This window comes from Colletes gigas, unplaced genomic scaffold (genome assembly GCF_013123115.1).
Source record: "Colletes gigas isolate AHSC1104 unplaced genomic scaffold, ASM1312311v1 Colletes_gigas_Sc00038, whole genome shotgun sequence".
Taxonomy (NCBI): domain Eukaryota; kingdom Metazoa; phylum Arthropoda; class Insecta; order Hymenoptera; family Colletidae; genus Colletes; species Colletes gigas.
Window position 1 is genome coordinate 997715 of NW_025106667.1, and position 27948 is coordinate 1025662.

General features: G+C 33.7%; 5 protein-coding genes across 11 annotated transcripts; 2 read left to right on the forward strand and 3 right to left on the reverse strand.

Moving 5' to 3' along the window:
- Positions 1–375: 375 nt before the first annotated feature.
- LOC122402700 (calcium permeable stress-gated cation channel 1) lies at positions 376–5569 on the forward strand. Its single transcript, XM_043405711.1, has 12 exons — positions 376–513; positions 954–1083; positions 1202–1419; positions 1566–1842; positions 1933–2036; positions 2124–2316; positions 2382–2496; positions 3435–3631; positions 3952–4278; positions 4354–4629; positions 4693–4926; positions 4997–5569. Exons 1-12 carry the CDS (start codon positions 494–496, stop codon positions 5201–5203), a joined length of 2298 nt encoding a protein of 765 aa, XP_043261646.1. The 5' UTR covers positions 376–493; the 3' UTR covers positions 5204–5569.
- An 890-nt stretch (positions 5570–6459) lies between these two features.
- Positions 6460–15643, reverse strand: LOC122402617 (histone-lysine N-methyltransferase NSD2). Of its 3 annotated transcripts, XM_043405547.1 has the most exons (14): positions 15076–15643; positions 14567–14843; positions 13879–14291; positions 13095–13812; positions 12854–13020; positions 12463–12781; positions 11240–11462; positions 10968–11163; positions 10452–10881; positions 10097–10370; positions 9797–10017; positions 9476–9705; positions 8708–8782; positions 7616–7730 (listed from the first exon to the last, which is right to left on the reverse strand). In XM_043405547.1, exons 1-13 carry the CDS (start codon positions 15286–15288, stop codon positions 8747–8749), a joined length of 3717 nt encoding a protein of 1238 aa, XP_043261482.1. In that variant the 5' UTR covers positions 15289–15643; the 3' UTR covers positions 7616–7730; positions 8708–8746. The 3 variants fall into 3 exon arrangements, with proteins under 3 accessions (XP_043261481.1, XP_043261480.1, XP_043261482.1); XM_043405546.1 differs by lacking the exon at positions 8708–8782 and having other exon boundaries at positions 6460–7730; positions 13885–14291; XM_043405545.1 differs by lacking the exon at positions 8708–8782 and having other exon boundaries at positions 6460–7730.
- A 536-nt stretch (positions 15644–16179) lies between these two features.
- Positions 16180–18035, reverse strand: LOC122402682 (dynein axonemal assembly factor 3). The gene is made up of 6 exons (XM_043405670.1): positions 17645–18035; positions 17370–17559; positions 17128–17298; positions 16853–17035; positions 16546–16780; positions 16180–16476 (listed from the first exon to the last, which is right to left on the reverse strand). The coding sequence occupies exons 1-6, from the start codon at positions 17889–17891 to the stop codon at positions 16180–16182; spliced, it is 1323 nt and encodes a 440-aa protein (XP_043261605.1). The 5' UTR covers positions 17892–18035.
- A 211-nt stretch (positions 18036–18246) lies between these two features.
- On the reverse strand, positions 18247–22261 carry LOC122402616 (histone deacetylase complex subunit SAP130-A-like). Of its 5 annotated transcripts, XM_043405541.1 has the most exons (11): positions 22132–22261; positions 21557–21693; positions 21384–21487; positions 21017–21261; positions 20566–20917; positions 20271–20477; positions 19730–20180; positions 19525–19662; positions 18985–19425; positions 18727–18920; positions 18247–18664 (listed from the first exon to the last, which is right to left on the reverse strand). In XM_043405541.1, the coding sequence occupies exons 2-11, from the start codon at positions 21681–21683 to the stop codon at positions 18416–18418; spliced, it is 2508 nt and encodes an 835-aa protein (XP_043261476.1). In that variant the 5' UTR covers positions 21684–21693; positions 22132–22261; the 3' UTR covers positions 18247–18415. The 5 variants fall into 5 exon arrangements, with proteins under 5 accessions (XP_043261476.1, XP_043261474.1, XP_043261475.1 ...); XM_043405539.1 differs by having other exon boundaries at positions 21384–21693; XM_043405540.1 differs by lacking the exon at positions 22132–22261 and adding an exon at positions 21793–21880 and having other exon boundaries at positions 21384–21693.
- A 3256-nt stretch (positions 22262–25517) lies between these two features.
- Positions 25518–27694, forward strand: LOC122402648 (translationally-controlled tumor protein homolog). Its single transcript, XM_043405607.1, has 5 exons — positions 25518–25656; positions 26284–26354; positions 26421–26608; positions 26680–26948; positions 27211–27694. Exons 1-4 carry the CDS (start codon positions 25629–25631, stop codon positions 26909–26911), a joined length of 519 nt encoding a protein of 172 aa, XP_043261542.1. The 5' UTR covers positions 25518–25628; the 3' UTR covers positions 26912–26948; positions 27211–27694.
- Positions 27695–27948: the final 254 nt, after the last annotated feature.

A 27948-nucleotide genomic window follows, 5' to 3' on the forward strand; every position in this document is an offset into this window, starting at 1 on the left:
TTCGTAACAATTAAAAAATAAAATGAAAGGTGCAAGTGTCCTTGATATCAACATGATTGCACACAAATGATTCATCTTATTATTCATATAAGGACCATATTTCATATATATGTATTTAATAATTTATTTTACAAATATTTCTTTAAATATATTTTTTTGTAAATTTATGCCTATTTTTTGTGTCCAGTTTTATTATCTAGGCTGTTGAATTTAAAATAACTGAAATGGGAGAATTCAATTGATAATTAATCATGATGATATAAAACTTTTCCAAAGAAAGATTAATCTTAATAAGATCTGGTATATGTGATACCGTGTTATCTCTTACAATCACGGCGTTCAGGTTAGGTCAGGTTAGACTACGTCAGCGTATATATTTGTAACTGTTTGTAACCAACGGCATTCGCATATGATGTGTCAAATTGACATACTTTTATTAACATGCGCTTTTGTGTTTATTTAACCATAAACTAATATAAACTAATTAAAAAGCATGGGCAGTGTTTATTTACCGTAAGTAGCAAACTTCAAATCTTTGCTAGAACCGATTTTACAGCTGGCTTTATTATTACGCGACATTTCTCGATTGTTAACAAGCTTATTGTTTCTCGTAAGGTATCGAATACGAGTGCTATTTGAATTTTTTATTACATTTTTCAATATTTATCCTAAAGATCTTTTTATTATTCACATAAATGCATATGAACATTTTTAATTTTGTCAAGTTAATTTATTATTCGTTGTAATAGAATTTAATAAATTTCATATTTGTTTAATATACTCTTAATGACTTTTTTAACCATTTATCAATTTCTATACCAAGCATGCATATAATCCTTTATAATGATTCCTAAAAAATATATACACAATATATAACGCCGAATAGAAAGTTCTGTTTGTAACCGAATACTTATAAAACAGTTTTTGTATAATTTTTATTTATTAAATTTCAGATCACGTCTTCTACGCGAGACCCCAACTGTAAATTCATGCATTCCAATAGTAAAGTATAATACAACAATAATCACTGATGTTTATGCAGGCATTCCTGAAAATTTATTACTAAATCTTTTTGGATTTTTGGTAAAAATTACATTTGCATACATAGCATATTTGTTCTTGCGCTCGAGTAATAATTATATTTTTATGTATGTGGAAATTATAGAACAGCTTTGCTTAATGTTGCAATGTCTTTTTACAGTTCCTTGTTGTACTATTCGGTTTATTACGTAAGAGTGCATGGAATTATGGACGTCTTGCGTTATTAAACAAATCGGACGAACGATGGATGGATATATTTTATGGGGACAATGAAGACAGAGATACAGATGCGATATGCATAGAATCTTCAGTCAATTCACAACTATCACAGGTTGATAAAGGCTTTCTGTCATGGATTGTTACTGCGTTCAAAGTTACGTAAGTATAATCATTTAATATTCCTTTTGATTAATCGGCTAGCGGTAGATAAAGTGTTAAAATACATAAAAGTTTTTCACCTATTAATTGCTCGTGTATAGATCTAATACACACGATAAAACAATATTCTGTAATTGTAATTTTAGCGACGACGAATTGTTAAAACGAGCTGGACCCGATGGTTTACTATATATATCATTCGAGCGTCACTTAATCATCTTAACAACTTTGATGGTTGTTGTATCCTTGTGCATAGCTTTACCAATTAATTTTCATGGAAACATGCAAGGAGACAATGCAACATTTGGTCATACAACATTGTCAAACATAGATCCGATGTCTACATGGATTTGGGTGCATACACTGGTAATCTTATCCTATTTACCGATTGGTGGCTATGTGATGAGGAATTTTTTAAAAAAGGTATAATATTTCAATTGTCATTTTCAATATCTTTAATGATAATACAAGCAATCAAATTGTTAAAGCTATAGCTGCTTTTACATTTTGTAGGTGCAAGATGCTAGGCATGGTGGTGAATTAGCAGCTAGGACATTATTAATTACAGAGGTGCCGAAGCATCAGTGTAATGTTCAGACTCTTATTGATTATTTCAAGTATGTGAATTCATATTAACACGCAGGTCAAAAATATCATTTTACACATGAAATATTGTGCTTTTCTTATAGTATCGTTATTTTCAGAGAAGCATTTCCTACTTTAACGGTGGAAGATGTTACATTGGCTTACGATATTAGGCGGCTTTCAGCATTAGATGCTGAAAGGGATTGCGCCGAGCAAGCTTGTTTATATTGTGAAAATTATGCAAAAAAAAGGGAACCATTAAAAATGTATCCATATCCGTGTGGCCAAGTGATAGGTTGCTGTTGTAAACATGTATGTAACTTATAATTAGAAATATTGTAACGAATCCGCGGACAAATATCTAATTTATTTTATAGCAAGTTGATGCTTTTGAATTTTACCACAACGAATTAATACGATTATCAGTGTTGGTCGAAGAAGAAAAAAGGAAAACACTGTCCAGGCCTATAGGAGTAGCTTTCGTTACTTTAGGTTAGTTGCTGGGTTCCGATTATTTATATTATTACGCGTTACATACAGGGTGTTCGGCCACCTCTAGCAAAAATTTTAATGAGCGATAGTAGAGGCCAAAACAAGACGAAAATCAAGAATACTAATTTGTTGATGGAAGCTTCGTTAAAAAGTTATTAACAATTATATTCAAAAATTTCAAATCGTTCTGGAAAAATTATTTTCGGTTGCGGGGGTCAACTACAATCATTTTTGGTGAGTACACATACCTCCGAAATCCTATCTACTTTCGAGAAAAAAAATCGAGTAGGTGGTGAAATTTTTCGGCGAAAGAAAATTTTTCAAATCGTTCTAAAAAAATTATTTTCGGTTGCGGGGATCAATTACAATCATTTTTTTATCGTTACACATACCTCCGAAATCGTACGCACTTTCGAGAAAAAAATTCCTTACTGAAAATCCAATCAGGTGCGTAAATTTTTCAACGGAGAAAAAAAATTGCAAATCGTTGTGGAAAAATTATTTTCGTTCGCGGGGGTCAATTACAATCAGTTTTTGTCATTAGACATACCCACGAAATCCTGCCCACTTTCGAGAAAAAAAATAGAGAAGGTGTGAAATTATTCGAGAAAATTAAAAAATTGCAAATCGTTGTGGAAAAATTATTTTCGGTTGTAGGGTTCAATTACAGTCATTTTTTGGTGAATAGGCATACCCCCGAAATCTTGCGCATTTTCGAGAAAAAAATTCAGTAAGGGCGGCACTTTAAACGTTAATAACTTTTTAACGAAGCTTCCATCAACAAATTGGTATTCTTGATTTTCGTCTTATTTTGGCCTCTACTATCGCTCATTAAAATTTTTGCTAGAGGTGGCCGAACATCCTGTATAATGCTAAATACAAGTAAAACGTTATTATAACAAAATAACGACAATATTACTATTAATCACAATGAAAAGGTACATCTGGTGCAGCTAGAACTATGCGGAAACAACTAAATTCTTCGCCTAGTATAAAATGGGTTGTAAATTATGCACCAACACCATCTGATATTTTCTGGGAGAACCTAAGTATACCAAGACCATGTTGGTATTTAAATGCTGTTTTAATCAATTTTGCTCTGGGCATTGTATTATTTTTCCTTACTACACCGGCTGTAAGTCATTTTCCATTAGTAAATCTTGTTACATTACTAATTACAGGTGTGCGGTTATTCGTATTTTTGTAATAAAATTCTTGATTCAGGATCCGATTATTCAATTCGGGATATGATTTTTTCATTAAACTTCCAAACTTAAAAATTTACTAAGTTTTCAATCTTGAATAAAGAATTTTATTCTGAAAATATGGGTACCCGAACATTCAAGATCTGTATGACTCTACTCGATGCTTGGGTACTCGCACATCTGTACTAATTATGTTGAAACCTGCTTTAATTACATTAACATTTGATAAATTTTTGATACCTGATTTTAGGTAATAGTATCTGCCTTGAATAAAATACCGATTACAGGGGACATAATGAATCTTAGTCCAGTAGTTTCATCTTTCCTTCCAACTGTTTTACTAGTCAGCGTGGCTGCTTTAATGCCTGTATTAGTAGCAAGAAGTGAATCGTTAGTTAGACATTGGACTAGAAGCGGCCTGAATCGGGCAGTAATGACAAAAACATTACTTCTTTTATTGCTGATGGTTCTTATATTACCTAGTTTAGGCTTAACCAGTGCTCAAGCATTTTTAGAATGGACTGTGGATCCTACGACTGACGCAGGAAATTGGGAATGTGTGTTTTTACCTGATCAGGTGAGGTTGCGTCAATGGTACGATTAATGCATTATAGAACCACATTATAACTACAAGATTATTGCGTTTATATAGGGTGCTCTGTTTGTAAATTATGTTATTACCGCGGCCTTACTTGGAAGTGGTTTGGAGTTGGTCAGATTCCCTGAATTAGCGTTGTACACCTTCAGGCTGTGCATAGCTCGTAGCAGGGCGGAAAGAGTACACGTTAGGAAGGCAGTATTATGGGAGTTTCCACTAGGTGCTCATTATGCCTGGTTGCTCTTAGTTTTTACTATGACAACTGTGTACAGTTTAGCTTGCCCGTTAATTACACCCTTTGGATTGCTGTACCTTGTAGTGAAACATCTGGTATGTTAAAACGTTTTTAAAAAAATGTTAATAAATAAATACGTTACATTTAATTTCGCACAGGTGGACAGGCACAATCTATGCTTCGCGTATGGGCCAAGCGTTGGTGGTGGCCAGTTAGCAGGGGCAGCGGCAAGCGCTACCGGAGCGGCTCCAATTTTGGCCCAAGCAGCATTATTAGCTTTAGGCTTGGTAAGAAGAGGTTTGTCGCCATTAGCTGCTGTACAACTTAGTGGTCTCGCTGCAAGCATTTTAGGTCTTGTTACCGGAGCTACCTTGCCCACATCAAAGTCTAAGGTACCGTTGACGAACGTTGTTTTCATGTACATGTAGAACCAACTGAATCGTTGAAAGTAAATGTTTACAGACGCAAGCGTTGAAAAGAGACATGTCGGCTGGTCAAAATTTTGTGGCACCCGTGTTGCGAAAGGAAGAGATTACTTTGGAAGAAACTGTACCCGACGGCGTGGGTTCTGATCACAATTTGTCCAGTTTAATACTAAGTACTAGTACTTCATCGGTCCACGAGAGTCCAAAACTTTATCAAAATTATGGTAAAGAATCGGAAGCATAATATTTTTTTATACAAAAAAATCGAGGCTTTAAACGCAACTCCATTGTGATGTTAGATGCATAGACGGTGCATTAATTAATAATTCAGCGGAAACACCAGTGAAATATATCGAATGCCGTAACCGATCATTAAAATTAAACATATCGTGATATCGTACGAATACGATAAAGCTATTCATTTGTGAATAAAATCGAATTCATTTATGATGCATCAAGAGTTTTAAACATGGAAGTTTTAAATTCACCATAATTAATCTAACGTTCCGCTTGAAAAAGCATAATATATTGAGATTAAATTACCTGGCGCCAAGAAGGGTGTTTAATAATTTTTAATTTGTACTTATATTAGTGAAATGTAAAAATAAAGTATTATTCAAACAATAATAATAATAATAATGATAATCAATATTAATCATCAGTGTTACTTACTTTTTACCATTCACAATTTTATATTGCAACATTAATAAATACGCGTACTTTTGTAAATAATCATCAGCACTAACTATACCAGAACGTTATATGTATTTATGTCCATTTCTTTGAAGTAAGTTTTCCTTTTATTACACTTTCAGTTAAGAAAATCGTACTAAATGTATACTAAAAGTTTGAACTTAACATAAATAATAATTTTCGCTTATCTTACATCAAATTCTTTTGTTTGTTTGCATTCAATGTTTGTCTCGTATTTCAACCAACGATGTAAACATATTTGTATATACAATTTGAAATACATATAGAGGTGTAAGCTATTAACAAATTTATATTATTTTTTCCACTCCACGGCATTCGTAATTAAATATTTTTCTGGCAAAAAATTCTGCTATTGACCATTATCAAATTAGTTTAAAACGAATCTTCGAATACAATTTAATTGAGAGCATGTAGAAAAAAATAATTTCACGATGTAGTTATGGAATATGTATACTGATTTCGTCTGATTGACGTCTTAATATTAAATACGGTAAAGTCTCTCTATGTGTAAAATTTTTGTTCGTCGCAGGATTGAAAAAAACTAGAGAACAGTTATGGAAAATTCGAGAGTATATTTTTACGATGAAATTGTTGATTTCGATACATAGATTTTTATAAAATATTTGAAAATAAAGAAAATGAAAATAAAACAATTTATAAAAAATATATATAGAGCATTACTGTTATATAATAATAATTAACAACATATTATTGCAATTGATCAGATCCAATAATGAAGAATAGTTTAATAATTATGTATTATATAACTGTATGTCGTTCGGATTATATCGTGTTTAAATTCATTTTAAACAGAAAAGTATGAGGAATATGTTAAAAAAAAGTTTCATTAAAAATAAATAAAAGATAATAAAGTTTTGTCATTGCATTAATAATGTGATTATCTTTTCGGCCCGACATTCGATCGCGGATCGGACTATGCCCGGCAACCGAACTCCAGGTGTGTATCCCTCTAGTGGTGTGAATAGAAATTATACTTAAAAAGGTATAGATAGATATCTTATGCATATGTAGAGATCTTTTTTCACGCATAAAGAGACCTTACTGTAACTCTAAAATAAACATACTTTGTCTAATACAAATTTTTAAACATTTACAAGGCAGTGTGAAGGTGTAATTGCTTTTACGGCTGATAAAATATCACATGGCTGACGGAAATTAATTCGATACAACGAATATGAAATTTTAAATGAAAAGCAGAGGATAAAAAGAGACGTATTTAATTGATTTAATTGGCACACAGACACCTTTAAAATTAAACATTGGGCCCTCGTTAATTCATTCGTCTATGAGTTCAAATTAATCTTGACAAGGCACTGTATTAGTATGCCACACTTTCAAATAAAATATTCATACAATCGATTAATACTTATAAAAAAAGAAATGTACGATTATTGTAGGCGTATGTTGCTTTACTTCCGGATAAATAAAAATATTCCATGTCTATTAGAATCGGTGAATAACATTCGCGGAAACAAATATTTAAGAACTTTAAGAAATGTTACATTATACATATACCTATAGTTTAATGCAAGATCACAGAAGGTTATTATATTAAAATTGAATTTTTTTTATTTTCTCGATAGTAGAGATAGTTCTTTGAATTTGTTATTTAATCGATCTAATTGACATGGAATAATGTCTTGCAAGTAATGAATATTATTACATATACTATTATTTTATATTGTGATCTACAGTAATCTCCCATCATCATCATCATCATCATCATGATCATCATGTAATTGTATGTTCGAAGCTATGCATGCATGGTATGTTTCACTATTTATGCCTAATCGGGGATGATACATTGCTCATTCGAACAAACTGCCACCGATTATGGCCTCCAGTTGACTAGATGTAAGATTATTTAACTCTTCTACCCGATCTTCCTCCTTTTTCAATCTTAGGGACAATCGATGCAATGGTTTTTTCTTCATACTTTTCAAACTATACTCGCACGGCATAAAATCAGCAGACTGCGTTACATCCTCGTCGTCCTCTTTCTGAGATTCTTCGCTTTCTTCGCTGCTCGGATGAACCTACGAGGCATATTGCCGTTCATGAGGTCTATTTCATTAATCTACACGATATATTTAAATAAACCATCATTCAACTACTTTCTAAGAAATACTACTTCTCCTAAATACTTATTAGGAAGCATAATACTCTACGCGAATTGAAAAAAACAAACAGGTTTACGGCTAAATTACGTGCACTAAAGTGCTACAACAAATAACACGAATGCCCATAAATAAAAATATGCAGTGTTTAGGGTAACGATCGCCACGATTTTTTAGACAAAGATTAGTCAACATTCAACTAGCAACAAAATATAAAAAAATACAAATGGTCAAAATTTGATATTCGATAACAAAAAAATTAATCGCCTCATCTTTCAAACGAAAACAATTTCTTCTATGTATCATTGTAGATGGCATTGAGACAAATTTACTTTTTTTAAATTATTCTTAAATGTTTCATATTTATACGTAAAATGAAACATTAATGCAATTCAATTATAGTTTGTAATTGAATGTAAACTGTAAACGAACGTGTCGTAGATTCGATTTCTTGTTGCGTGTAATAAGTAACTTATCGTATTTTAAAAAATGATCTTTTGTGCAAATTATAGAAGGAAAACATTTTATCTGATTTTGCTAAATTTGTGTTTATGCCATCTTGTATAATACCGGATATAAAAATGATACGATGCCACTTGAAAAATCAAAAGTATTAATTATATTTGATAGGAGAAAATTATCGCCAATTGAGTGCTAACTAATTTGTAATATTTTCTTGTCAAATTTGTCGGAAATCTATATAAAAAAAATTGTGGTGATTATTATGATGAACGCCTAAATAAAAACTTTACTCACCAATATATTCGTAAAATTTAACAACTAACAAATGATAAATAAATTATTTGTTAACTGGAAGTTTGGAGTTTTTTGATTACTACGATTATACTATGGATTAGAAAAAGTCCAAAGAGATAATAACAAAAGTATACACTCACTTGAACGTATAAACTTAAACAGAACATGTTTGTTTGTTACTACTTCTCACTACTGCCAATGTCAGGGAGAGGATGCTGGGAACAATGAAAAATAATTAAAAAAAAAAAAAAGTTAATTATCGTTATTCTCTCTTTTTTTTTTCGTTTGGAAACATACTAACTGCGAATGTTGATTACATTAACAGTGATATCGTATCATTTGCATAAAATTGCAACAATAATCACACGATTTTTTTTTTTAGCAAACGCAACGTAGCGTTAAATCGAATTTGAAAATGTAAATTTAGAATACACTAAAATCGTCGATTGCGTGTAGAAGTTAACATAGTATGTATAGTATATTCGTTATACAAACATGGAAAATTATACATAATCGAAATTTAAAAACTCCGTAAGTACAACTTCAACGTAAAAGGAAATATACATGTGTTTTAAAAGAAAAACATCGAAAAATGCAATCATTTCTTTACACATCTTTAACGTCGCGATCGATAGGTCGTTCAGTTCAATATTCTACTATTTTTAAATGCATTATATTGTATGAAATCATCGTCTCATGCTTACCACCACCAACGCAATTTATTATTAACTTGCTTTACGTTAATATACTATAAATAATATAAACAAAATAAAAGAAGCTATCTATGCCCGAAACATAAAATAATTTCGGATGAAAGCTTAGGATGAGCATCAGAGAGCTTGTATTGCTTATCTCCCCTCATAATTTGCAACGACGGCACTTTCATTACAGGGTTTCATTAATCTCACCTCTACAATGGAAACTCTTGGCGAAGGTTCACGTGGTACAGCTTTTTCCATTATTACGAGAGGGCTACCGGAGTCTGTTGACGAATAATCTTTATCTGTTTCGGTATCGTTGTCCGAATAATCTTTTTCGTCTTCGATAGACGACGATCTTTGCATTTCCATATTTTCGTGTAATTTACAAACAAAACCGGCCTTTTCGCCATATTCAAATAAGTTTCCATCCAAATGTACTGTAGACAACGGTAAACACATCGATATAAATACATACAATAAATACAGATGCATTTGAATATGTAAATTAATGCACGGTAGAATCATTACCTTGACAAAAGGCAGCACTGCAAAATGCACAGTGCGCTGATGTTCTACGACCACACTCTGTACAATGATGCCAAGGGCAGCTAAATCTTGAATCCACTTCGTGAACGTTCACGCATGCCTTATGATATTTCTTATTGCATGTTTTTTGATCACAAACCGCAAAGTCGTCCAACTTTTCGATTTCTTGACCGCAGCTCCAACACATCGCGCGTTTCCTCGATCTAACATGCAGGAATGGAAATCAGTGACAATGTAAAGAAAAGACAAGAAAAACAGCTGATAACTGTGTGCGTTGCTCACCTCCTCTGACGTTTCATTTTGTCAATTTTCTCAAATTTTTTCTGCTGAATCGAGGGTGTCGTTACTTGCGATTTTTGTACCTTTAAACCTATAAACCCGCTACAATTTGGTGCGCCGCAGAGGCAAGGCTTTCGAGTTTCACCATCGCAAGCTAAATTATAATTAAACGTTAATTCTTCACCGGGGTCTATATCGCATAACGCAAACAGACCTATACGCGTATCTCCATTCACAGTCCACTTTTGTGTCTCGCAGTTCGGTGAACACGAATGATCTGCATTCGAAGAACAGTAACATTTCAGAGAAAGTTCAAACTTTATCGTTTGATCGTTTACTAAAAGTACGAAATACTCACTCATAAATCGACTTAAATTGCCCTTTGGCTCAGCGTCGATCATTCTATTATTATCTATGGTTAAAAAATAAAAATTCTCGTTCTTTAATTCCTTTTTTCTATGCAGCCTTCGTTTGTATTCCGCTTCGTCTATAACTTCACCCACGTACTCGATAACAAACTGTCCCGCGAAAATGCACTCTAAACTTCTAAGACCCCAACCGCGGCCCGCAGTATGAAACGGTTCCATAGCTGGATATTGTCTTCTTACAAATGCCTGATTGTTACACTTGGAGCCAGCTGGACAAATACCAGGACTACACTCGACCAACAATATTCGATTTAAACAATCTGTTCCCGGTGCACACGGATTCTCCCACTCTGCGTCGCAATCGCACGCGACGATACTTTCCACTTCTGTCGGTTTCACATTGCCAACCGGTTTATTAACCTATAAATGTAACATTATTGCACATTCATATAGACCAACTTATGAAAACGTATGAAAACAACAGAGGAAAATGAAAACAATTTTACTTTTAACTTAACATAAGGCGGAGGTTTTAGGCCTCGTGGTCCATTATCCTTAGCAGCCGCTCTTTCAATTTTTAAACGTTGATGAATTTCATTAGCTTCCTCCAACGCTTTACGATATGTATCGTCCCTATTATTTTTCTTACCAATCGGTGGTTTTATATTTGCATCGCCATCCTGATAAAGAAAAGCGCGACCTCTAAAAATAAACAAATGCTTAATCGTTTACACTTTGCAACCAACGTGTCTATCCATAAGAAAATCCAGACACTTACCTATGAACCCAATAATAATTATTTGATCCCAAGAACATTACACAAAATTTACCAGAGCTATGAGGTATAGCTTCTATGTTTTCAGGAATTTCATGGGGATAACAAATGCGGGATGGCCACCAACGGTAGTTACCAAGTTTAACCCACACTACTTCCCCGTACAAAGGGAGTCTGCCCGTTTCACAATCTTCACAAATAAACGCACCATCCGGCGCATCAATTCCTAAAGTTATTGTTATTTATAGTACGCATTACGTTGTTGGCATTAATACTATATTCCTACCATTGTTACCACCCACTACTACTATCCTTATACAGGGTGTTCGGCCACCTCTAGCAAAAATTTTAATGAGCGATAGTAGAGGCCAAAATAAGACGAAAATCAAGAATACCAATTTGTTGATGGAAGCTTCGTTAAAAAGTTATTAACGTTTAAAGTGCCGCCCTTACTGAATTTTTTTCTCGAAAATGCGCAAGATTTCGGGGGTATGTCTATTCACCAAAAAATGACTGTAATTGAACCCTACAACCGAAAACAATTTTTCCACAACGATTTGCAATTTTTTAATTTTCTCGAATAATTTCACACCTTCTCTATTTTTTTTCTCGAAAGTGGGCAGGATTTCGTGGGTATGTCTAATGACAAAAACTGATTGTAATTGACCCCCGCGACCGAAAATAATTTTTCCACAACGATTTGCAATTTTTTTTCTCCGTTGAAAAATTTACGCACCTGATTGGATTTTCAGTAAGGAATTTTTTTCTCGAAAGTGCGTACGATTTCGGAGGTATGTGTAATGATAAAAAAATGATTGTAATTGATCCCCGCAACCGAAAATAATTTTTTTAGAACGATTTGAAAAATTTTTTTTTCGCCGAAAAATTTCACCACCTACTCGATTTTTTTTCTCGAAAGTAGATAGGATTTCGGAGGTATGTGTACTCACCAAAAATGATTGTAGTTGACCCCCGCAACCGAAAATAATTTTTCCAGAACGATTTGAAATTTTTGAATTTAATTGTTAATAACTTTTTAACGAAGCTTCCATCAACAAATTAGTATTCTTGATTTTCGTCTTATTTTGGCCTCTACTGTCGCTCATTAAAATTTTTGCTAGAGGTGGCCGAACACCCTGTATGTATATGTATAACTATGACTACTACTCACAACTACTACTACTACTGCTACTATTGATGTTATTACTACTGCTGAAAACTATTACCTAGACACTCGAGATGAAAAGAAGTTGGACATGTATCGCAACAGATAAGACTTCCTCCTCTTGTGCATAAAAAACACCATGCTGCATTTACCGGAGGATGCGGTGCCTGATAATGCTTCGGACAAACTATTTGACTACCGGTTAAAATCACTGAACCAGCGGGCAAACAAGACGTGGATGTATGGTAAGATGAAGGACAGCGAACGCATCGTGCCAATTTCTCGTTTGGTGTTCTCGAATGACTATCCTGAGGATTATCCGAACTGCACGTATGACACACGTGGTACGGGCAAGTTAAACGGCCTCCCTGCCAATGGGACTAACAAGAAAACAGAAACATTTTTTATTAAATTTTTACAATTTACGAATTAGATAACATTTTTGCTATTACCTGTGGCCACGATTTCAAGCAAGACGAATGATAATGTTTTCCACAGGCTAGTACAGTACATCTTATTCTATCTCCTTCTCTTTCATTGCATATGAAGCAAGCAGGCGCGACGCCTGACAAACAATCGATACATTTGAACAATTCGTCTTCTTGTTCTTCGATTTTTCCTGAAATTAAAAACAATGTTCGTGTGATCGAATAAAATAAGATCAGTATAAATAACTTAGATCGACATCAGTACCACTGTATTCATCGTCGTCGGCATTGCTTTGTTTAATTTCCTTTATATCGTCGAGTATCTTATCGTCGGTTGTGTTCTCGTCGATGGAATGTTCCGGGCTAGATTCTCCAGGTTTCACGCAAGGTAGATGAAAGTATGAATAACAAGGGCCTTTACATCTGGTCAGTTTTCCAGTTTTTTCACAAATTTGACAAACTTTTTCTTGCTTCATTCCTTTAAAGAGATTATAAGGTCTGCTTCGTTTTATTTCTGAAACACTTATCTCTTCCTTTTCGACTTTGATTCTCGACTTTTTACTATCCTTTATATTTACATCCATATCTATCGATAAATCTTCATGATCCGACAGACTCTCTTTCGTATGACTACTGGCACTGTCTGATGTTACATACATTCGATATTTTTTACGAAATGCGGCATTCATAGTATCCCAATTCTTCCGCAAATATCTTCTAATATCGTGTTCCGATGCATCAGGATGTTCATCTTCCAACATATCTCTATTTCGTTCGTAATAAACTTCGAAAACACCCTTTTCGCTCTCTTCAGGTTTAAATTCAACTTTTTGCATAATGGGAAGTTCGTCGTGCGAATCCTTTTGACTTAAAGGAGACAACGGAGGAGTATCTGAATTGAGTCTTGAACCATTTTCTGCATACTTCAACATCTTGGATTTTATTTCATTGGTTTTGTATGGTGGTTTATCCAATTCATATGCCTGCAACAGTATTAAATTAGACACTTATATAATACTTTTATTTCATTTTAAAAATTTCCTTCTTACGTTTACATTGTCCTGCTTCACACGCTTCACGTCAAGTCCACTTGAATCCGTTGAATACTTCCTTTTGTTAGTTTTGTTCTTTTCATCTAATGTAGTCATTTTTGGTGATCTGCTTTTTCTATTTTTTTCTTTCGGCTTAAAAATATTTCCTCTATCTTCGTTGCTCATAGGTTGCACTTCCATAGCTTCGTCGATTGCGCTTTCCCATTTGGACTTTATCCCAGGTTTTACAACAAACGCAGCAGCATATTTTGCATCTCTCTTCTTAATTTCTGCAGTTATCGATTCTGATAATTTTTTAAAGTCTGCAATATTTGTGAACGGTATCATGGAATTTGAAGAGACCCAACTGTGACGACCTTTATCACCAAAGTATCGAACATGCATCATCAATGTCTGTGATCTGGCAGTGGCTAGTCAAAGAAACATTTCGTTTAAATTAAATCGCATTGGTTACATTAATTAAAATAAAAAGTACGTTTCACAGAAATCTTGAAACATATTAGGTATTACTAAGATCTTGTACTATTATATTTAAAATAACCTACAGAAATAAGAATGCTTTCGGTTTATTTGGAAAGTAAATATTCGTTTTGAAAGATATAATAGTTATGAAAATGAGAAATGGAATGCTATCTTGAAAATTCATCTGATAATAATTATTAGAAAACTACAGAAAAGACCATACCTCTTAATCTATGATACATCTTTAAAACCGGATCGAGCGTTATCACGCAAGGCCAAAAAGGGAAATTACCAACTCTGGCCCATGCTAATTGACCCAATACCCAATTACATTGGAAAGACGAACCAACCATCTGCGGAGAAGCTTCTTCCATAGTGCTCAAACTGATAGAAGAATCGCTTGTGTCGTCCACATCGTTGGTTACATTATTTTCGTCCGTGCTTTCGTTACTACTGTCGGACGAATTTTGATATTTTCGAGCCTTTGGCATTTTAGAATTCTGTAAGACACGTATATCAATATTATCATATTATGTAATCAGAAATTACTATAAGCCATCAATGAAACTACAGAAAAAAAGTATTATAAGAAAAACTGTATATAAGATACATCGTATAAATGAAATTATATGTTCAAATATTAAAGATTACTACATATAATTCAAATTTCTTAATAGCAGCGTCGAATTTTAATTGGAAATGTAGTAATCGATTTGAAGAGATGTAACATGCCTTTGGAGAACTGGCAATCTCATTCTTGGGAGACTTGGGCTTTATTGTTCTACCATAACGACTTCTACCAGGTGAAGTCCTGCTGGAATCGGCGCTGAAGATCTTTTTATCATTGTCAAAGCTGCTCGTTGCGTCGAAATTGTCGTCGAAATCACCGAATTTTGATTCAGTATTAGTGCCCACCTTACTGTTCACTCTGTTGATAGAGCTCATAGCTTGCCGATTAATTTAACATATTCGTTTATCGAAGCCGACAATGATTCGACGTTGTGAAACCTTGTATACTTTTCCAACGATCCACGCGATATAAACTCTTGATCTTCAGTATAAAAGGCTCACGCGTTGAAAACAATTTTCATTATCGCTGAAAATAGCTGCGGTGGCCGATTTTCAAGGGTTACTTTATTTCTCAGAAAATCAACACGCACCGTTGTTCGACACACAAAAATCAACACGTATTTTCTCTAAACTTTTCTAACAATAAATTTTACAACGGGTAAACAATTTTATTTATTTGTATTGAGGAATTGTAACTAAACCTCACGGGCCTTCAAGCAGGAACAGGACGCGTTTCCCGCGATTTTGGGTGATTCTCATAACCATGCTCAGTTTGATTTTTCACTATGTGTAATAGCCTTTGGTGATTTTTGTTTTATTGGTTATATCAACCATTTTTAGTAGTACACGAAGCTTTTCTCGAATAACGTTAATGATGCCCGATTTATTAACATTACGGACAAATTTAATGATAAACGAAAGATTTCTATGTATGTATTTACATTTTACTAAAAAATAAAACATAGATTCGCCGCTGTATGTGCATAGCCAAGTAGTCGAGCGAAATGTAACAATATACTTGCGTATTCTTGTAGCGATTTTATTTTATATTAATACAGAAACCAATTTTTATATACGTATGTCTGATCTTTATTAAAATTACTTGGAATTTTACTTGGATTTATTTTCTGACTATCTTTTACTATTATACATACTGAAAATGATGAAAATGTTTTACTCTCAAGTATAGATATTTTAGGAATAGAATTTTTAGGAAATTGTGGAATAGTAAATAGGAATTCAGAATATATTTACTTCATTTAACACTTAACATTTGGAAAATTTAGCAATATGTTTCTTAGTATTTATATCGCAGATCTCATAGAGTCCATTTCTTTTTGCGGTATCTTTTAATTCCTTTATAAAATTTTGTAGATCTTCCTCTCGCAGTTGTACAAGATACTTTGGTAACTCGATCAATACAATTGCTCCTTTCTTGAGTAACACGGTTAGATTAGATAATTGTTTTGTCATGTTATGCGCAACCCACAGAAAATCGAATTTGCTAGTATATTCTGTTTTATATTTTAGTGTCTCTAACGACGTCACAGGGTGAAAAATTACCTAAAAATACTTTAGAAATTATAGACAAAGTTTTCTGTTTTTAACGATTATTGCGTTTGACATTAATACCTTGTGATTTTTAATATCTACCCAGGAAATTTCATCTCTTTTGTACTTATTTTTTTCCCTTTTCCACGATTCTTGTTCCATTTTAGTGTCTGGCATTTCGGTTACCAGTACACCATTTAAGATGGAGGAATCTCTGTGCGATGCAACCAAATTTTCGCATAATGGTTCTTTTGTTCTAATTTCGTGTATAGAACGCATGACTTCTCGTTCAGCAATGTCCGTTGCTCTATATTTACTAAATTGCCAATTAAATGTTATAATAAAAAATATGTCGACACGGAATGTGCAAGTTGAACACATTTCTTACTCGTGATTATCCTTTGCTTCTTCCGAGGCCCATGCAAAGAAAGGACCATTCGAAATATCTCCTAAATAAGCATAATGTATAAATCCAGGTCCATGCTGTATAATATTACTCAATAAGGTCGGATTGCTTCTAATAGGTTCACCTTCTAACCAAACGAACGCAATTCCATTGTTTCTCCAAAATCTAGCTTTGGAATGAACAAGTTGCACTTGTAAATACATATCTGTACAATGTTTTAGTAAGTATAGTGCTCTCCGATTAACAAACGTACCTACCTATACTCTTGCACTGTCAGATTCGAGACGTTTCTAGACTTTAAAATCATATGATAATCCCAATCAAAAACACCATCGCGATAATCGTATCTTGTTTTTAATGATTTTCTAACTCTTTCGTCCCAATATTCCACAACAGAAATGTTCTCGCGTGCTGCACGCTCCCAAAATCTTAACGAAAAATAGTAACAGTAAATGTAAATGAAATCTAAATTTCAAGTTCTTTCTTTGATCGAACTCACTTAAAAATTCCTTCTAATCGATCTTTATCCTTGTGCTTTAATTTTTCCAAACTTAACCAAGGACAATCGATTGTGTTCGTTGGGATGTCTGCCAATTGATCAGAGTGTTTTACCAAGTACTTAGCTGTCGCTGGTCTTACAAGCGTATTCCCAAATATTTCTAAATAATATCGAGTCGTTTCTTGCAAGCCTTGAGTCATTTCATTTTTTAAACAAAGAGCATATTTTTAGCAGGGACAAATCACGATATAGACTTAAAAATTTGTTATACGTACCTAGGTTCCTCTGTAAACAAGTACTTAGCAATAGCATAGATCTAGCAACTTGTTCCAACGTTGATTCAATTACATGGTACGTAATAATACGATCGCGGTACAAATAAGATGATCCTAATGTCTTCACGATATGTCTTGCATCGCCAGCACCTACAATTAATACCTCGAGACATTCACTTAGAGAATTAGTTTCACTTTTATTAACTTCATGTTGTATGTCTAACGCGGGACTATATCCCCACCACATGTTGTCACGCTATCCTTTATATTTTAAACAACCGGATTACTCTTTTAAAACTGTACAAATACCGTCGAATAATAAATTGCTAGGCTTCGTTATTATCGTTGGTAAGTAAAGATTTGGGAATACGTTATCTCCATAGTAACACAAATGCACCTATGTATACTGTGTAAATTATACAATATACCTCCGCAGTTATGTAGTTTTTCTAATACCCTTCACGAATGCAAATGCATCTCTATATGAAAGTAGCGTAGTTATATGTATATACATATCTAGCATGTAAAAGATAAAAGAACATATCAACAAATAGAGGAATAAGAAGTATTATATTAAAATAAAAAGTCGTAGATACTTATAATAAAATTATGAACATGTTTAGTGACAGTCGTGTCATAGACTTATAAAACCATTTATTTTACTCCTATATGTAGATTCTGTGACACAGATAAAAATAACTCCCTCTCGAACCTTGTTTCAGCAAGGGTTCCTTATAAACGTGTTCATTTTATTCCAATGCGTACACTAACTCATTTGTCTCGCTTCTTTTGAGCCCGTTTGTTACCGCACCGTTGTAAAATATCTGTAATAGGTCCTTTATGTTGAAATATAGCAATAAGTTGCGTGCGCGCTTCATTCATTCCTTCACTAATTAAACTACTACGTTGCATATTTCCTTTGATTAATTCATTTACACGTTCAAGTCCATCGTCTTGTCTATTTTTGACGTTTTGTTGGGATTCGAGCATCGTCAATGTTGTTTTTAACTTTTCATGTACCTGTAAAAATCATCATTATAGTTTCACTATTCCTAAGAGTTACATGCAATTTCTAAACGTACTTGTTTCTCAAGATCAGCAATGTCTTCCATTTGCGCGGTAAGATGATATACTTTCCAACCATTTAACTTTTGCAGTACATGTTTCTGTTGTGCTATTTCTGCAACTGTGGGCCGTCTTTCCTCGCGAGGTCGAACCTCGCTTGGTCTTCTGTAATGGTGAAGTCTACCGCCCCATTTGTTTTTCCAGGACGGGCCTGCGAAAGTAGGAATTATTTTTTACGTTCGCATAACAATTGCGATTGTTTTCCTCTTACGAACCTAATAAACTAGGCGTAGGTCGCGTTCGTATCGCAACGATTGGTTGTTGCGTAGGAGATTTAATAATATCACGTTGCGTGTTTGAACTTTGTCTTTTATCGGACGATTTTTCTTTCGGTTCTTCCTTAAGCTCTTTCTTCATTCTTTCCTCTGTAATGAATTGCATTTCTTCTTCTGTACATCTTGATTCTGTTAATTCTACGCCAGTGAGTTGCTGTTTACGAGGCTTTTTCCTCGGTGACATCTCCACCGTTGGATTTATAGTAATTCTAGATTGTTCTGGTTCTTCATCGAGCCCTGGCGATGATGTTGCCGACACTGTGGTAGATCCAGAACTTTGACAACCTCCACCATCTTGATCACCTCTTGGCGAACAAGGTGGGCTGGATGTCGTAACAGGTGGTAAAGATGCAAGCACAGGAACTAAATTTTTTGCCACACCTGAAAGTATTACGATCAATCATCTATAAAAATTATCATATTTTATAAAACGATATACTCGACAAAACTAAATACGAATTTAATTTTTTAGTTTTTTACCTTTTACGGGTGAATTGTCATGGTCTCTTTTTCTAAGTATACTTGGTCTTGGAGATGCATTCAGTTTAGTATGCGGTTCGTCGTATCCTGGTTCCACGAGTAATCTTACTGGAGTTTGTCGATACTGAGAGTACGTTCCTACATATTAGAATGTAAGTAAATTCATATAATAAAATAACTGATGGTAGTAACGATCACGAATTACCTGTAGGTTCGAAAGAATAGTACGTAGCAGTATGTGGCGGATGCAAATATTGCCCTTGAACCGATTGAGCAGGTATCGTATTCGAATTATTATTTGTACTACTGGTTGAAGAGACTCGTAGTCCAGATTGTTGAGAAGGTTTAATCTGAACGGTTGATCCGACGTTTTGAGCTTGCACCGTTTTAACTGACGCCGATGTAGCTCTCGCGGGTGTTAAAGGTAACGGATGTAAAGACATTCCAGTAATTCTAGCAACTGTGGTGGGTGCTGGCTGTGGTATTCTTGTTGCACTTGATGTACTTGCCGCTGTAGTAATTACTCGAGACACTGTATTCAGATTTGATAAACAGGTTACTGTTTGAACAACGCGAGGTGTTGTTTGTGGTGGTGGTTGTTGTTGCTGTTGCTGCTGCTGCTGTTGTTGTTGTTGTTGCTGTTGTTGCTGCTGTACCTATTGCAAAATTAATTTTGTTTAATATTCATTGCATCAAGAAAATATTATTTTATTCAAACGTACATAGTAGAGTATTTTTATACCTACTTGCTGAGACGGGATCACAATTCGACTAACGGTACCAGTTGATGGGCCAGCCACTGTGTTAATCGATAATTGTCGTCCCACTGTTGGCTGAACACTTACCGAAGCTGTACCGCTTATTCTATTTGCAGTTCCAATCACAGGAGTTGATACAGCTATACGATTTACGGTACCTGTACCACTACTTAGAGGTCTATTTGATTGATTAGGCTATAATTTTAAGACACAATGATTCTAATCATTACGATAATAATATTTAGAGTTTTTATCGATATATTAAAAAGCCATAATAACCTACTTGAATAGTCTGAGTCAAAGTCCTGCTAGGTTGTGTAGTTTGCAATACGTTTGTCACTTGAGGAGTAGGTAGCCTACTTTGCGAGACTGGTAGTCTTGTAATACTATTGTTTGCTTGAAGGACAGGCGCTATTAATCTGGACGGAGTGCCAGGAACTCCAGCAACCATCGTCGCTTGTACAGATCTTCCTTGACCGGATGGTGTAATTAGACGAGGTTGTTGGCTGGTGTACACCGTGGATGGCGGTCTTGAAACTCGACCAACTGGAGGTACAGGATGCCTTTGAGGTTGTGCGTACACAACCGATGTTGTTTTAGGTTGCCATTGAGGATTTGAAATAGTTGTACTTATTCTAAAAGAACCGAAAAATATATTTATTTTGTCGTTTAGACACTAATAGGCATAAAATTGTTGTCTTACTTTTTATACGTATTAAATAAATTATATATACCCTGGCCTTGTAGTAGGAACAGTTTGTCCTGTATTTGCTCTAACGATAGGAGTAGCCACAGTTGATCTTGGAGCAGATATGTTAGCAACTGCAGCCGGTCCTCGTGGTACATGATACGTTGCTGGCATACTTGTTACCTGTTGCGTCTGTTGTAACAGTTGCTGAGCTTGCGGTTGATTTTGACGTTCCACCGTACTTAACATACCTGGAGATATTATCCTCACTGTAGAACCCACAGAACAAAGCTACAAAAAGATATATAATTTGCAGAATAACTTTTTCTATTTAATAATCCCAAAAATTTATGCTCCCTTTTCGAATCAATAGTCAGAAATTGTTACAACAAAGAATACAGAAGTTTCATTACCGTTGTAGTTATTTTATTAGTTTCTGAAGTCGACGTGGTACCAGATGGAACTACAGGTTTCATTAGCGGCAATTTTGGATTTGTATCCATTGATATAGATTTGCCTACAAGATTAGTAGGCGTTACAACAGATCCTGCTATAGCTTGCGTCGATTGAATACTTTGTATATTACTTTGCACAACACTTTGCACATTTTGCATACTCTGTATCGTAGTTAAATTTTGTGCTATACTTTGCACGGTTGTCTCTGGCACACGTTTATCACCGCCACTTTCGACTGAATTTATCGTTGTATTCATGTCTACTTCTCTGAAAATGATTTTTAAAGAAAAAAAAAAAAATATTATAATTGTTTACATGCATTCAAAAGGTTACATGATATAAGGAGTTTATCATTTTTTTTATTACTTTTAACTTTCTTGTTGATATGCTTTAATAATTTCTTTTACATTATAAATCTCACACAAATTAAATGTTACATTTCTATCATTCGAATGTTATTGTTTACAATAAACTGATCGAACATTTTGCCATAATAGATTTGAAAACCCTTCAAGGAATTTGGAGGTTACACGGTTTTATCGTAATTTTATTGGATGTTTAACAGTAACAGTCAGAATTCTCCACTGATTATAATATTAACAAATAAGGTATGATTTTGTATAACAAGAGGCACAGTACGTGTTTGTCTTTTAAACTGACAGCAATCGGTACATTTCGCAAATGCCCTGATAAAAGTATGCATACCTTCATAAAAATGCAACACTGTAAGACCATTACCGATTTACTTAAACATACACATGTAGCATTTCTAAAATATTTCTGTTTCATTGATGTTCCTTGAAAAAAACATTTTAGAAGTAGAAGAGCACCGTCTCTATAACCACAGAAGTTTATAGCGCCTAATGTAAGCACAGTGCAAGTACCATATATTATAATCGGACAAATAAATGTCCTAACCATTTATTACTACATCTCACTTTATAGGGACATTTAATCTTGATCTCCAAGTATTGTTACGATTCTCGTTTTTACTATAGCATGTTTTATGACTTTCGACTACATTTCACTACATACTGCATATCTTCGATCTTGTTCCTGTGTGAACATAGTTCGGTTACATTACGCAACCACGTTCATGCTTAATTCTGGAGGGAAAATGAAATTGTGTGGTCAGATTTGACATAATCGAGTGCGACGCTAATAATTACGAATTTCCTATAGCGCGTAACAGAGTAGTGGGACCAGCAGCATAACGGTTGAGTTATCACTACACTATTTTCTCATTGGTTATTTTTACGCGGCAAGAATACGTTGTAGCACAGTCGATTCTAGTACTAGTGCTCCGCTCACTTGAAGCCCCGCGGAAAGAATGCGGGAGAAGTAGAAGGGGCACACGTATTCCCACGCACACATTGGTCTCTAGCTCGCTATTCGTCGCGGCAGTTACACACACATGTGGACTGCCTGAGAGCAAGGGAGCGAGACAGATAAATGGGCGGTCCGACTCCCCTTGCCCCTGTGCCGTCTCGCGGGACTTCAAGTCAGCGGACCACAGTACTAGCCGTGCTGAAGGTAAAATGGCAACACCGCGGGAGTCCGGCTTCGATATACCTAGCCCAACCTACCGTAACAGCCTCCCACTACCCACCGGCCTCTGGGCTACATAGGCTCCATCTACCGGCCTTCCGGTCTCCCGCCTATCTTTCAAATGTTTCAAATATTAATGTACCGAAGTCCATTAAATGTGAGCAACGGATCAATAATCCAGGTGTTTCATTTATTTATATTAACTCTACAGATCCTGATTTTGGCGTGTAGCACACTTATTTAATATAATCTATAGCATTTTTGGACATTTTGTTTTATATACATTTTTTTTATAAATTTCACATATTCGTTAATAATGCCACGGCGTTGCTGTGTTCCCAATTGCAAGGGAAATTATGATAGTACCTTAAAAGATAATAATCACAATTCTATATTTTTATTCCCCAAAGATGAGGAATTGCGGGAGAAATGGAGGTTTGTTATTCCTCGTAAGAATTGGACACCATCAAAATATTCTGCCGTCCGTAATTTGCATTTTGCAGAAACTGATATTGAAAGGTACCACGGTATTCTATCGCCCAATGGTGTACTGGAGAATGTTTTGTTGAGATGTCCAAGGCTTATAAGGAACGTAGTACCCTCCATTTTACGACCGAAAAATTAGAAAAACGATTTGGAAATTATAGACTTTTATCTGATTGTAATTATCATGTGTCATATAACGAAATAATTCATGCAGAAAAAAAAATTAGATTAAAACATATATTTAGAAAATCGGCAAATTCGTTTTCTCTTACTGAAATCAAAAATAAATTTCGAATTTGTGATGACAATAATAACGATCTTCATGATCTTCCCACTGATGTGACTTGTTTCTCAGGAATCTTCGATAGCGAATACTTGTCCGATTGTGTTGTAGATGATTCCATTAATATTTATATTTCTGGTTATGGGTCCCATTCTGTTGCTAAAAAATTAAATTGCAATATATGTCGTTTATTAGTTGCGGAGGATAAAGGTAAAACTGTAGGCGATGTATATTTTGATCACTTACAAAGAGGGGGCCTTTCTGTCCCCACTGAAGAAGCGATAGCCTCATTTATTCATATGTATGCAATAATGGAAGAATAATGAAATAAACATATTTTATGTAAATTAACATATATTAGCATTCAATCAGACATACATTATTTAGCATTTTCAGATACATGCGTTTGTGGTAGAGCTTACCAAAGTATTTCGTTTAAATTATTATCAATTTTTTCAAATATTTTATTAAACGATTATGTGAAAACTGTAAATAATAGTCAGTCGGAAACACGTACAGACATCGCTTCTAAAAATCGTAAATTAAAAACTTTTAATAGGAACTAGATTTTCAATGATTTTTTTTAATTTCATCTTTCATAAAACATTAATTTTTATATATATTTAACTTATTCCTTTCAATATGTTTTAATAGATTAATAGAGTTTTATTTACTTGCTTAGTATATTTTTATTATGAATACTATTTCGCAAGATTCAAAGTTTTATTAGTTGTATTTCAAGAGAATTTCAAAGTATGTTTTGATATGTATTGTTATTAATATTATTCAAAATTATTTATTATTATTTCAAAATGTAATACTTTATTTCTTTAAGTATACAAAAAGTTATGTTTTTGTTATGTTCTATTTAAAAATATTAATTTTATTTTAGAAAATGGGATGATACGGCTATTGGCGAACCACCCATTATAATAAAAAAAAAAAAGAGGTAACGCGCCGTGGTAAATACCCCTAGGGTGGTGAGGAAATTTTTCACAATAATCATACTGTCCTCTAACACGATTTTATAATTAACTCCATAATTGTTCCTTTCAATAGCTAATTATGCTAACCTCTTTTTCCACGGGCACTTAACCTGTTTGGCTTCGTACCAATAATTTTGCCTATTTCAGGTCTCTATTAACTTATACATACCTTTATCAATTTTTAAACCCTTCAATTTGGTTCGAAGATGGTTTTAACTTGTTTCACACTTCTATTTTCTTGAAATCTCTGTAAATATTTCAAATATAATGCATCACAACACCAAACTATTCCGACAGCCCACAAAATATATACCACATTTATAAATATTAATGTACTTCTGTATTACTTCTACTTACTACAGTTATGATATTCATATATTCCTTATACATAATTAATATAAAATACTGTATATTAGTATAATTTTATATCGCAAAATAACGTTAATTATAATCCTGAACACAAAACTCCACTATTGAAAATAGGACTCCCGATCCGCACATGAGCGGCGTTGCCACGTTCCATAGCACGGCTAGTAGTACCTAGAGTCGGCTGTGGTTGTAGTCGTCATGCGCAGTAGATTATACGGCGGATTCTTAACGTACATAAAAACGTCTCTACATGTATTAATCATACAATTAGCGCTAACTAGAATTTAATAGATACATATGTAATCCATACATAAAAATCATCTGTTTTAAATAATATAAGTCGGTGGAATTCATTTTCAACGCTATAAAAATTTTAACTCTTATACGTTGGTAGGATTTTGAATTATTATCGAGTATACAACGAAGTTGGCTGCACCTCCGATTATCGGTGCTTCTTTCCGGTTCACACTGTCGGGGTGATTGTGTCTTGTTTAGTTTAGCTGTAATTAAATCTTTCTCCATCTTCCACTATGAAGATCTATAAGGATATTTTCACCGGTAAGTGAATGCATAATGTCGTTAAGAAATACGTCTGATCAATATTTTTTTAATTGACGATATACAAAGAAATAAAGAGTCCAGTTTCGTTCAAGTTTGATGCATAGTGACATTTCCTATTACAACAATGATATGACAATGATAACTCTATAAAGTCTCTCTATAATTATTTAAGTAATTTAGATTTACTATTATAACATAAAATACGTTTTCAAGGCGATTTAGTAATACGCAAATATTCTATATAAATATTTGAAATTCTTATTTATAACCTCTCCATATGTTCGAAATGACTCATTCCAATTGTAAATTACGAAGAACGGTCAACAATGATTAAAAAAAATTATGTCGATTACTAAAGTGTAAATTTATTTTTTAAGATATACATCACTAGAGTATCGATTTACACAGATTAAATAATTTTTTCATTCATTAATTTCTCTCCAGTAAATCAATCTTTGCATCAATTTTTGACATGTGTTAATAAGAAAATGAAATAAAAAATTATTTGTATTGATTTCTTATTACTACGAAATGTAAGCTCTCAAAGAATATGTTGTAAAATTATCTTAAAGTGAACGTGTAACATATCTATAATTTATTTTGATAATATTTTTTATATTGCAGGTGATGAGATGTTCTCAGATACCTACAAAGTAAAATTGATCGACGATGTTCTGTATGAAGTATATGGCAAGGTAAAGTTTTTAAATGCCAAAGATGTAATACTTATTAACTAATATTTATTTATTCTTTGCTACTAGTTGGTTTCTCGTAAAGCTGGGGAAATAGAAATTGCTGGATTTAACCCATCTGTGGAGGAAACTGACGAAGGCACGGATGAGTCTGTCGAAACTGGTGTCGATGTAGTTTTAAATCATCGACTGCAAGAAAGTTTTGCATTTCGGGACAAAAAATCTTATACTCTATACTTGAAAGATTACATGAAAAAGTAAATATCGAAGTAAATGTTATCATAACCTTTTATCGAATAATTTTTCTGATAATTGTTTGTTTTATCAGATTAGTCGCAAGATTGGAAGAGAAATCTCCTGATCAGGTGGAAGTATTCAAAACGAACACAAACAAAGTTATGAAAGACATATTAAGTCGTTTCAAAGACTTGCAATTTTTTACCGGTGAATCTATGGACATCGATGGCATTGTTGCATTGATGGAGTATCGTGATATTGATGGTGACTCTGTGCCTGTACTTATGTTATTCAAACATGGTCTTGAAGAAGAAAAGTTTTAAATAATTTTAGATATTCAACAAATTGCAAAAAAATATTGTGAGTTTCACTTTTATTATTTCCATATTTCTTTAGTATTTAGTAAATATATACATGGTAATTCATGCCATATACTATACCGAGTTGTATTTGGCATTGCACAAACATGTAAGATAAAAATGGTGAACAGATTCCCGCTATGGTGTTACTTTCTAGACATAGTGTCTATTTTAGCCAGACATAGAAATAAAAGATTTTAATCGCAACGCGCAATAAATATCAAATAAAGTGTTACATTAATCTTTTTTGTACGTTTTTTCAGATAAAATCGAATCAAGACTGTACACATGCTAGAAAGCTGTGAAATTTAGTTAAAAGGAAACACAATTCTACTTCCAATCTCATTTTATAATGCAATTTAACTTATTTCCTCTTCAAAATAGAAAGAAAAACATCTTAATGACAGATTTGAAGAAAATAATATTTGTACATATGGTGTGACTGAAAGGAAAATTTATATAAGACAATGATGTCCCTTCAACGTTTCTGTATTTGATTCACTGTAGCGATAGTAGTATAATTTTCTATTCCTTTTTTTTGTTTTTTTTATTCGATATTGTTGGAACGTTTTATTTATGAGTGAAACGAAATGGAAGATGGGGAAAGAACTTTGCAGCAATGGAAGTATTAAAGTATAATGTCTATAATTATTGTTAACATCAGGAAATCTCAGTGAATAATAAATATAGCAGGAATAACATACTCTGTATAATGTCCAGCACGAATAAAAGGTGTTTTCATAAGTACTGCCCATTACCAGTGTTTTTATTTCGAGGTATTTACGATTGTTAAGAAACTCAAAAAACACATTCTACAGCTCTCGCGTAAGTGGTACACAATTTCTTATATATTCTTCGTTAATCTCAACAAATAATATAATTTACAAACTTAAATTACCTTTAAGAAACATTAAATTTTACTGAGGATTTATTTAATCGATGAACTCTTATTAATGACTACCAGAGTTCAGGAGAGGGGGGGAAGGGAGAAAAAAAAAAAG